The following is an 11,551-nucleotide window of genomic DNA, read 5'->3' on the forward strand; positions in this document are numbered from 1 at the left end:
ACCACAGCTTGTAAACCTGAGCACAAGCCTTGCCTGATGATCGCATCAAGTCCATCAAAGAGCTTCATTAGTCCATCAAGGCTCTCCCCAAGAAAACATTAGTCGTAAAGCAAAAGAAACTCTACAACAATCTGGATACGTGTTTCCTTAGAGCAAATACACTCATGTCAAAATAGCTGTAGAGCTGTTGTTAGTTCATTTGTTTAACAGAGGTAGAGCTCCGGGGAGCAGAGCAAAGGAATATGCGTGTTTTCATGGGCAAAACTCGCCACTACCTGGGAGCCTTGGAGTTCAGGTCTGAAAGCTGAAGCGAAATTTAAACTGACTCTAAAACCAAGTGGCAAAGCAACCCCCCTGTGCTCCTTGAAGGAGGTCCCATATATCAGATCGACCTAATAAGAGGGCATTCACAGCATTTGCTCTGATGTTATAGGAATTGACCTTACATGGAGAGCCTTCGAGTCTTCTCCATGGCTCCTGGTCTATCTCTGCACCCAAGTGGAGCCCAGGACCTACTGTAATCTGGCTTATCCTCTACTCTTCTTCCTGAGGAACTAGATCACCTGTATATCATACTAACAATACCACCAACCACATCGCAGATTTGGGAGGCATTTGGTATAGTGGAAGGAATGTGGGATTTGAGGCCAACTAAGGGTTCAGGTCCTTCCTGGCTCCATCCGTGTGATGATTGTGGGGTCTTGGGAAAGTTACTTGACTTTCTCGAGCCTCAGTTTCCTCAGCTTTAAAATGGGGATGAAAACACCTAATCGCATGCTAATAACAGTGGGTGGAACTCAGCAGGTGGCATCATTGGCCCCATGGCACTGGAGCTTGGCCAACATCAGCACTGACACAGCGCCTCCTGCAGCTGAGCCCCGCTGTCCTAGCTGGGGTGGAGGCCCCTGGCCTTTTGCATCTGGCACCCTCACATCTGTAGGTGAACACTAGCCATCCATGGTACAGCACACACAGGACATGAGGCAGATAATGAATGAATGGAATGATAATTCTGCATCTGGCCAAACTTATTATCTGTGTGGGACAAGCCTGAGAGCTTGGATGGTGATTTTCTATTTTTTGACAACGAGCTGTTGAACACCTTACTGTGACGTGTACGGCGGGTGGGGTGCGGTGGGGGTGGTGTACAGATGCAATAGTGGAGACATGAGAAAAGGAGACCCTAACTCTGTACTCAGTTCAGGGAAGGATTCATGGATGAAGCGACATTTTAATTATTTGGGGGAGACCTAGAGAATTTTCAGGCAGACAAGAAGGAGAGCCGAATGTAGACAAAGGCACAGAGGACAGGGAAGCCATGAGATTGGGTGAAGCATCAGAATAGAACATCTCAGGGAGAAGTGGCAACAGTGGAGACTGAACGGGTAGGGAGGGGCCTGATTATGAGACAGACTGGGACCTGGGACACTTTGCTACAAGGCTTGCACCTAGATAAAGGAGCAAGAAAATACAAAGAAGCTATAAGGGACTAAAAATAACTGCATGCATCCACAGTTGGGGCAAAGTATGGACAACAAGATACAAAAAGACCAAAAACCCAACTGCCAGTTCTGAAGAGCTGAGGGCAAAAGCAGGGGGTCGGGAGAAGAAAGCATCACCAAAGGGCAAACCACCTAAGCCACCCCTCTGACCGGACCCCTGGACTCACCCCCTGCCCTCACCCCTTATGAGAAACCAGCTCGCAACCCCCCCTCCTCAGGGAGTGTGTAAGGGAACCTGTCACTTGTTCTCACTCCCTCCTGTTGCAATCAGTGGCCCCAATAAAGACTTGCCTGAGTTTCTTGTCTGGCCTCTTATCAATTTCTACTGATTAAGGAGGCCAAGAACCCTGGTTGGTGACAGTTACCTGAATGTCACACTAGGGGGGATAGTTTTCTTCACAGGCAATGGGAACAGCTAGAGAAGAATCTTGAAAAATGACATAATTGGTTTAGTTTTTAAGAACAGTGGCTCTATCAGGAACAAATTGATGGATCAGAGGAAGTGAGTCTTGGAGACCAGAAGCCCAGTGAGGAAACTCCAGCAAGATTTCAGTCACAAGATGGCCACTTGCACCACAACGGTGACCACATGGATGAAAAGGAGGGGAAAGACACAAGGTACAGCTCAGAGATGAGACACCAGGACGTGGAAGAGTCGGGGGGCAGAAGAGGGTGTAAAGACCAGGTCTTTGGCTTGAGCCTGGATGGAAGGGGCTGCCACTTAGTGAGATGGGGACACAGCTAGAGGAGCAGCTTGGGGGGTAACAGTGAGTTGATGCTTATGTTACGTTAAAATGTCTCCGGAATATCCAGGGGGTGATGAAAACCAAAACAATAGAAACACACAACTATTTTGGATGTGCCGCCATGAAACTTGAGAGAGGGGTGTGGGCTGGGGGTAGGGAAATTGGAGGCCTCACATAATCAGGATCAGCAGGGCCAAGAACTTGAACTCCATTGTTTGGGGAGAGTGGAGGAAAATGTTCTGCCAGCTGACAAAACCTCTACATAGAGTGCCTTCGTGTCTGCAGCAACCAGCTACAGAAAATCCCTGCAGGAATGTGATTAAACCAGAGGGAAAGACCTGAAGCAACACTTGGAATGGCCAAAAAAAAAAGAGAGAGAGAGAGAAACTCAAGATTAATGTTAAATTGACTGGGAGGAAAGTGTGGAAAACAACCCCATGAACCGCTTAGAACTGCTCTGTTCTCCAGTGTCCACATGTCCTCTCTGACCTGACCCCGTCCCTCCTGCACAATGTGGGCATTGAGCTCATTCATCCTTTGTGTGTGACCATCAGCCTTCACTGTTGAGGTCAAAGCCCTCTGGGCATTCATCCCACCAGATATGCTTGTACCGGGGCTCCCAGGCTGTGCCAAAGTCCCAGCTACAAAACAGCACTGGGGAGAACTGACATTGTCAAAATAAGCTGTTAGGACAGCAAGTGCAATTTAACCAGTACTAGACCAATCCCAGCACAGTGGCCACAACCACGTGTGTCTATCGAGCCCTTGAAATGTGGCCAGTCTGGGTCAAGACATGCTGCAAGCATTAAATGCACACCAGATTTTGAAGACAGTATAAAAAAGAATGTAAAATATCTCATGCATAATGTTGATATTGATTACATGGGGAAAGGATATTATATTAGATATATTTAGCTAAATAAAAGATATCATTAAAATTACTTACAGCTGTATCTTTTTAAAAATGTGTCTACTAGAAACTTTAAAATTACACCTGTAGCTTGAATTATATTTCTATTGGCCAGTGCTGAATTAGAGAACTTGTGTAAGCTTCATGCCTTTTCATATACTACAGCATACCCTTTGTACATACTATGCTTTTATCCCTAACATTGAAAACAAAGTAACTTAGAGTAAATGTTAATATCCTTCCACTCTATGCCCAAGAGCCCTACCCAAGAGCTAACAATGATTTACTTAACCTGAAAACAAAAGATGTTATAGCCTGTAGGAAAACATCTAAATCCTACTCCCTTTCTACCACTTACACTTGCATTGGAATCATTTTGAGAAGCATCAATTTTGAAAGTGAATGACAGATACACATACCACACACACACAGCCACACAGACACAGACACACACACACACACACACACACACACACACACACACTAAATATGAATCTCCCACCAAAAATCTGTAGAGACAGAAGAATAACAGAAAGTCCATGTACGTACTTGGGGTTATTCTAGTTCTCAAAACAAATTGCTTAAGTAAGGACTTTGGTCTTTAACAAATTTCACAGTATCGTACTCTGTGTTTTCTAAACTGGTTTCCCCGGTGCTAAAGACAGTGTTTGACTTCGAAATTTTAGGAGAAATGTCTGAGTTTTAGTTTCCCCATTTAGAAAACACGTCTGAGTTTGCACTCTTCACATAGATAAAGGAAACCTTCCAAGATTCAGTAGGATCCTCCTTGAGTCATCATCATCCCTTTGAAGACACTCAGTTATTAATGTAATTCCCTTTGAATACCAATGTGGAGTTAATTTATCCAATTGCTATCACCCACTTGTGTTAAAAAGCATCACACTTAGTGAAAAGGAACGTGCCCTTTGGAAATAGCATTTTCTCCTGCTTCCAGCTTTAAGAGCATGTGCTCAGATTGTTTTCAAGGAAAGGGATTGGGTTGCTTTGTCTGGTTTGTGGACCTTTAACACGTCCCCTTTTGTCTGTACAACCTTGACAGAAGGAAACGAGTTTATTCCCTGACACTTGATCTGAGCACTTACTAAATCCTTGTTGGATGGATAGGTAACTGAGATAGAAGAACTGCCCAGTTACTTTCTCGTGCTCAGCAGCTTTGCTGTTAAGAGAACTCTTCTCCTGCTGGGAATGTACCAAACAGATATGACTGGAAAATGAACAGAATTACCACAAATAAATCAACTCCCTATTTTTTATATATCAGAAACGCTCAAAAATTCTCATCTCACACCCTCCCCTCCCTCAATCATATTAACATTTACCTGCCACACACATATTCCAGTTTAATTACACAGCATGAGGTCAGTGGCTTGAAGGCCCTTATCCACCTTTTTTTTCCCAAGTGCAGCTTGGCTTACCAGCCTCTGGGAATGGCCACCCGGGGCCCTGTCATCCTATCTGATGAAGCCAGTGGCCCGTGCCTTTTCTTATTCCACAGGGCCATCCAGACAGCCTCCTCTGTGACTTCATAAAATCTCCTGGGCCAACAGGACTTTTGTTGGTATATGATGGAAAAGGCTTAAAACCAACCATGGCTTTGAAAGCCCGACAGTTACCAGGCTGTTCTGTGGTTGGTTCCTAGCTCTTTCATCTACCTTCTGGGGTGTGGTACAAGCCTCATGTCTTGCCTTTGCCCGGGCTTGGTCTCCAAGCACCAAGCCCTCACTGTCGGGAAACAGGAGAGCTGTTCTGTCTGGGGAGACCTAGCAGAGGCACCCCTCTGCCTGTTCCCAGCTCTCTCCTCCCAGGGGGCTTATAACCACTGCAGTAAAGATCATACAAGATAACACACGTTCAATTTTGCAAGATTTAAAGCACAAAAGAAAGAAAGACTGTTCTTTTAGGAAGGTGTCAGTGAAGAGATGACAAACCCAAAACCTGGAGCAGAAGAGTGATTTTCTCGAGGTCCTGGGGAGGAAACCTTTCGCCTTAAGCTGAATATACCGTCTTTTCTTCTAAACGATCTCCCTATCATAATTATTTTTTGTGAAAGACCTGATAGTAATGAGAGCTGATTTACACACCAAAGGCATCTGTTTTATTCTGAGCTCTTGGAGCTGCACCTGGACAGATGAGGGCCTGGCTTCACAGGGATCTTGCAGGTGGAAGGGACTCTCCTATGTTTCAGCTTGAAGATAGATGGTCTGCCTTTCTTATTGGTACTCACGACTACGACCATTCATCCCCAACATTTGTTGCAAGACTTGCAGATATTCATTTAAATATTTGTTCACACACTGATACTAGTAATAGCTAATTTTTATTATGATGTGCCAAGACCCTATAGCCATTAGCTTATTTACTTCTCACAACAACCCATGGTATTGGTCCCATCACTGGATGCATTTTATATATGAGAAAACAGGCTCAGAAAATGTACATCCTAGTCAGTGGCAGAGCTAGAGTTTGAACCACAAGTTCTACGGGAGCTTGAAGTAGTCTATTGCCTGACCAGGAAGGGCTATGGTGACTTTTGCATCTCTTCTCATTAACCAAATAAATTGTCCTATGGTCCTCAACTTCCTCTCCACAATTCACAGATTCCTTGAAAGAGGTTGTTTGAAAAAAGAGTAAAGTTGTTTCCTGTTCATGCCCAACTGAGTTGAGGAATTCAATAAATGCACTACAGTAGCTCTTTGTAAAGGAATCTGATGCATGCCTCAAAAACAAACCTATTTCTGATTTTATTGGCTTTATGGTAAAAATTCACAGCATCATAAAAACAGGGCATGTCTTAAAGGCTCCTCCCGGCTTCACGGGTAGGAACATCCTTACCTGTCTCAGAAGCCTCTAGATTAGAAACTGTATAAACCTTTCTCAGGAAAATATTTTGATGTCAAGAAAGATTGCCTTGAATTTAATCTACAGCTGTCATGTTTCAGTGCCAGTGGTTTTCCTCTCATTCAGTTCTCCATTAAGATAAAGTATAGCCTGTCATTAGCTGGTGAATAATCTTGTGTATATTTAATGTGTTTGAAAGTAATTGTCAAGCCCGCCTTAGTCTTCCCGACTCAGACTACACCATTCTTTTGTCTGTACTGATTTCTAGTTCAAAGAGCTCTTTCAAAGGGAGATTCCAATATTTTATCAGAATCTACGTATCAAGAAGGTAGAACACAATGGGTCATTTCAGGCACTCTTCTCCTTGGAGTCCTGGCAAAGTTTTAAGCTGACTTAGCACAATTCTAAGTGACTTGATGGGTTTCCTATACTGTCTGATAATTGGTCTAAAGAGCCAGAGAGCCTTTGTACCCTTTCAATTCTTTCTTTTGCTGTCTATATTGCCTGTAATTTTAGGATGTTCACATCTTACATCTGTATCTAATGTGTTTCCAAAATTGCAGTGTGGTGGAGAAGGACTGTCCTTGAACTAACAGCAGCTGCTGTGTGGGGCACTTACTCTGGGTGCATAAGATCCGGACACAATTCTTGTGTTAATTTCAAATGCTCACACTTTGTCAGCTCAGCTTACATTTCTCCTCAGTATCCCTTTCATAAATGGCCTGATCCTTTCAGAATGACTTCCTTTAGAAAACTACCTTATGCCATAGATCAGCAGTCAATCCTTCAAAAAAAAAGTAACTGAAGTGGAGTAAATGACACAATATCTTTGAGGCAGAAATTAAGGAATCAGACATAAACAGCACCTTCCCTGGGGAGTTAGCTAATTATAAATGGAGGGCAGATGTTAAAGGCAAGAGCATCATGGTATTCTAAAAACGCGAGTTAGCACAGAGACGAGTTACTCAGCTGTCAAATTAAACTTTTAAAAAGTTAATACTCCATCCTTTGTAGAGAAGTTAATTTCAACCCATTTACAGTGCAAGTGTTTGATAAAACATATCTGTAACTCTGGATGCAAGAGGTGCACCTCCCATTCTTCAAAAAATGAAAAAATAGAACCACCATATAATCCAGACATTTCCCTTATGGGTATTTATCCAAAGGAGATGAAATCACAAACTCAAAAGGATATCTGCACCTCTTGTTCATTGCAGCATTATGTACAACAGCCAAGACATGGAAGCAGCCCAACTGTCTATCAATGGATGAATGGATAAAGAAATCGTTTTACGCACACACACACGTGTACGCGCACACAAACCCCAATGAATGATCATTCAGTCATAAAAAAGAAGGAAATCCTGCCATTCGTGACAACATGGATGGAACTTGAAGGCGTTATGCTAATGTGATGTCAGACACAGAAAGACGAATGTATGATCTCTTTCATATGTGAAACTAAAAAAACTCATAGAAAAAGAAATCATATTTGTGGTTACCAGAGGCTGGGCGTTGGGGAAGAGGGATTGGAGGAAGGGTGTCAAATGACACAAACTTCCGGTCATAAGATCAATCAATACTAGGGTTATAAAGTACAGCATGGCGAGAACAGTGAACGCTGCTGGATGTTATATTTGAAAGTTGCTAACACCGTAAATCTTAAAAGTTTTCAACACAAGGAAAAACATTTTTTGGTAGCTATATGTGGAGCTGGATGTCAAATGAACTTATCGTGGGGGTCATTTTGAAATACACACCTATGCCAAGTCATTAAGCTCCACACCTTAAACGTATACAGTGTTGTGGTCTGTCAGTTACAACTCAGTAAAACTGAAAGGAAAAAACAAAAGATGGACCTTTAACCAAGCCATCTTCCTTTCCCTCCCTCCTCTACCCTTCCCTCCCCTTTCTTCTCCTCCTCTCTCGTCTCCTCCTGCAAATTTTGCAGCAGACACTGGCAAGGAGGAATCACAAAAAGCTGAAAATGAGAGGAATTTTTTTGCCAGCTTCATTCACTGGAGGCAGTGCAGAGAGGATTAAAGAGAATTATGAAAGTTGGGGGATTAAAAATCAAATTAAAAAAGGACACATTTAAAAAGTGCACAAAGAAGATTAATTATAAAATTCTTTCCTTGACCCTCCTAGGAGAAATGACTCAATCAGTGCCTCTCTTCCTTTTCTTTTCTTTCCCCCCAGCCTCTGCAAACATCATTTGTTATGGTTAGAATCCTGAGGCTTGAGTCGTAGCCTGCCAGGAGGCCGGTCACAAGTATATCCATCAGCCTGGAGACGCTCTGAGATTGCATTATATATAAAAGGAAGAATAAGTAGTGTACTCAAGTGAATCCAGCCACAAGCCAAAAGCTAGAGTGAGTCGCGGTATCACTGACAACACACTGACTGTGACATGGGGAGGCCAGCTGCCACCCTGTCTGTTTCCAGGTATGTCGCGTGGGCACCACCCAGGAGACACACGTGCTCAGGTGCCCTCTTTGCAAATGCCTTAATCTGAACACTCGTGAACATTTTGCCCACCTCCTTTTGCCACTTCCAGTTAATCTCATGCATATTTATATGCCAATTATGCAAATCCCAAGATAAAAATGCATTAAGCACCCATGATTTAGGCTGGTTAAGTCCATTACACGGCATAATGAAATTAGTGCATGATGTCCAATTTACCTCAACACTTGCTTTAAACTGTCAGTAAGTTATTAAGTAACCATAACACACCGAAATTTAGCACTAGGAGGCTTTCTTTGCCCAACCCATCATGATACCCTGAAACCAGAAACGTCCAGCTAAATCCTTATGAAAGGGGGAAAATATTTCAGAATAGACTTAACGAGACACAATGTGGATCAAAGTTTAAGAACGTCAACCCACTGCCATTGATCTAAGTCTTTAGATACATTTTCAAAAGTCACTGGGTAATTTCAGCCACACAGGACACAGCAATTAAGGAACCAAAGCTGAGACCCATCAGAGGGATCTCCTTTGATTCTTACACAGTCAGGTCTTGTCCCCTGAGTCATGATGACACTGGAAGGTACGCAATTCAAATGCAATTTGAATCTTCAATATGCACATATTGATTTCCAGAGTCAGAGAGAAAGAGATTTAAAAAGAATTCACAGGAGCAATTTAATTCACACACACAAATCTCATGAAACCTAAAAATTAGTGGGTTGGAAGAAGAGTCAGTTTGCCACATAGAAATTCTATGTTTGAACTCTAGCAGGACCCCCCCCCCAATAGTTTCAATATTCATTGGGTGATATAACAGTTAAGGAACAAACCATGATGTGAATTAAACTGATAAACATAATATACGAGTAGTCTGACCCAAGGACATCCATTTCTCCCACTTTAATCGGCCCCCAGTGTGATTTACGCAGTGTTTAGGTCCTGACTCATTTGCACTGGGAACTCCCCTTCAAGTCTATGAGAGTTTTACTCATATTAAGGTTATGAGCGCAGATTCATAGCTCTGATGGGAGCCTGATCTGTGCACAAGACCACAGTAGAGGGTTAGTGGTAGCAATTTCAAAAGCTGCCCAAACGAACAGATTTTCATGCCATCCCCTAAAGCATTCACACCCCACCCTGTCAGTAAAGAGACACAGAAATCCAAAGCCATTTGCCATTCTCTTTGCAGTGGTGGACAACACACAAACGATACCTGCTGCTTCCGCAGCACTTTGGATTGAGGTATGCTGCCTGCAACCATAACGATGTCAGCTACGTGCTCCAAGAGAGCAAGTGGGTCACAGAGGGGATCTTGCAGGAGATCAGACAACCAGCTGAGAGGCTGAAATTAGAACCTTTGCTAACAAACTCACTTGGGGCCACGCTTCTAATGAACGACTGTCAAATGACTGGGGACTATGACGGGGAGATGGGAAATTCTGCCGTAGGATGGGAGGCTTTCATGCTTAAGACTCTAGTTCTAACATTCTCTTAAAACATTGTGGTCATGGTCATTAACTAGCAGGGAAAAAATGTTCAATGACAAAAGAGTCTATTTGTGTTGGAATCATTAAATAAAGCATCAAAGAGACAAGGTAAATCAAAGCCGTGATCTTTTGGCTTCAACTCTGCTGTGCAGTTAGTTATAGAGCTAATTTCCCTCTGATTTTTTGGAAAGGTAGTATTTCTAGCACGATTTAGAACTTTTGGCACACCCGTTTAGAGTTATATGTGAATATACAGATAATAGACTACTCATCATCTGAGCTTTTAATGCCCCTTCTTCATGGCATCCCCTTTCTCAAGTGAAAAAGCAAACTCCAGCCAGGAGAACAAGTTCCCAGAGCCTCCGGGAGACAGTGAGCCGTTTCCCATGTCTCTAAATGTTACAGGACCGAGTTCTAGATGTCAGGCTAGACCACTGCACTGGACTCTTTCCCGCGGGTCTGGTAGTTCTCTGAGAACACGCTGGCTTCCAGAATGCATTAACCTACTTTCCGCGAGGATTCCCTGGCCCTCTTGCTCTAAGAAGAGGAGGAGGAAAGAGGCTATTTCGAGGGGGAGGTGGGCATGCTCTGCTTTAAAACGTGTTACTCTTTTTTGCTCAACAGCAATATAGAAATTGGTACTTCCTGCAACGAACAGCTCTGAGGGCTGCACAGCCTCCAAGGAAGAGTGATTGAAAATCCTGCTAAAATATGGCTGTCTAATCACCCGAGAGGAGAACTCATTTAAGATTCCCATTGTCCACACTGACAGATGGTTTTCTCCCCGCTGCTTCCCCCTTCCTACAGATCGCACTGCCTTTGAGGCGAGCCTATTCTTCGAGAGATCCAGTTGCATCCGCCAGCCTAGTTCTGAAACAAGACAAAAGCTCCGCGAGCCTCCCATTCACTGAGGCTGCGAGCACCTCAGCCGCCTTTTCTGTTCCTCCCAGCGGAATCAAAAGAAATCGAGATCCAGTCCCCTTACCTTCGTCCTCATCGGAGACAGGAGCCCTTCCATTTTGGCGGAATCCTCATGCCAGTTTCCCACTCCTCCAAGTTACTCTCTCCGCGCAGTCCTTAAGCATCCCACACGAAAAGAGCCATGCCGGGAGCCGCCGGGCACTCCCCTCTCCCCAGTGGCGCCAAGGCACCGCCACCCTGTCTAACTTGAATCCCCAGTGCCTGAAAAGCACCGTTCCTGGAGAAGCCTGCTCCTCTCCTCGCCCTCTTCCCTCGCTCTTTCTCTCTCTCCCGCGCTCTCTCTCCCCTCCCTCTCTCTCCTCCCTCTCTCTTTCCATAATCTGCCTACAGCTCTCTGTGTACCAGGCTCATTTGACAAATGATCCCTGTCTTAGGTACCGCATTTGAGCCAAGAAAAGTGATCTGCACCAAAGCACAGGGGCAGCTCACCCAGGACAGGAGGCGAGGGGGGCTGAGCTGTGCCCGGGCATCCCCCCAGCTCCCCAGGTTCAGCTGCGAGGCCGCTCTCTCTAGGGCTGACAGCCCAAGGCACTGCTGGAGCTACCCATTCATTCCTTCCTCTTTTAAGGAACAGACCCCAACAGCCTTGCATCC

General features: G+C 44.2%; 1 protein-coding gene across 1 annotated transcript in view; it reads right to left on the reverse strand.

Moving 5' to 3' along the window:
- The window catches only part of FRMD4A (FERM domain containing 4A), a 450,104-nt gene extending 439,079 nt beyond the window's left edge, over nucleotides 1–11,025 (reverse strand). Inside the window, exon 1 of the mRNA XM_057731241.1 lies at nucleotides 10,962–11,025. Within this exon, the coding sequence (XP_057587224.1) occupies nucleotides 10,962–10,994 (33 nt within the window). The 5' untranslated portion in view covers nucleotides 10,995–11,025. The remainder of the gene's footprint in view (nucleotides 1–10,961) is intronic.
- Between the last annotated feature and the right edge of the window lie 526 nt (nucleotides 11,026–11,551).

Source organism: Hippopotamus amphibius, chromosome 4, assembly GCF_030028045.1.
Source record: "Hippopotamus amphibius kiboko isolate mHipAmp2 chromosome 4, mHipAmp2.hap2, whole genome shotgun sequence".
In the NCBI taxonomy this organism is placed as follows: Eukaryota; Metazoa; Chordata; class Mammalia; order Artiodactyla; family Hippopotamidae; genus Hippopotamus; species Hippopotamus amphibius.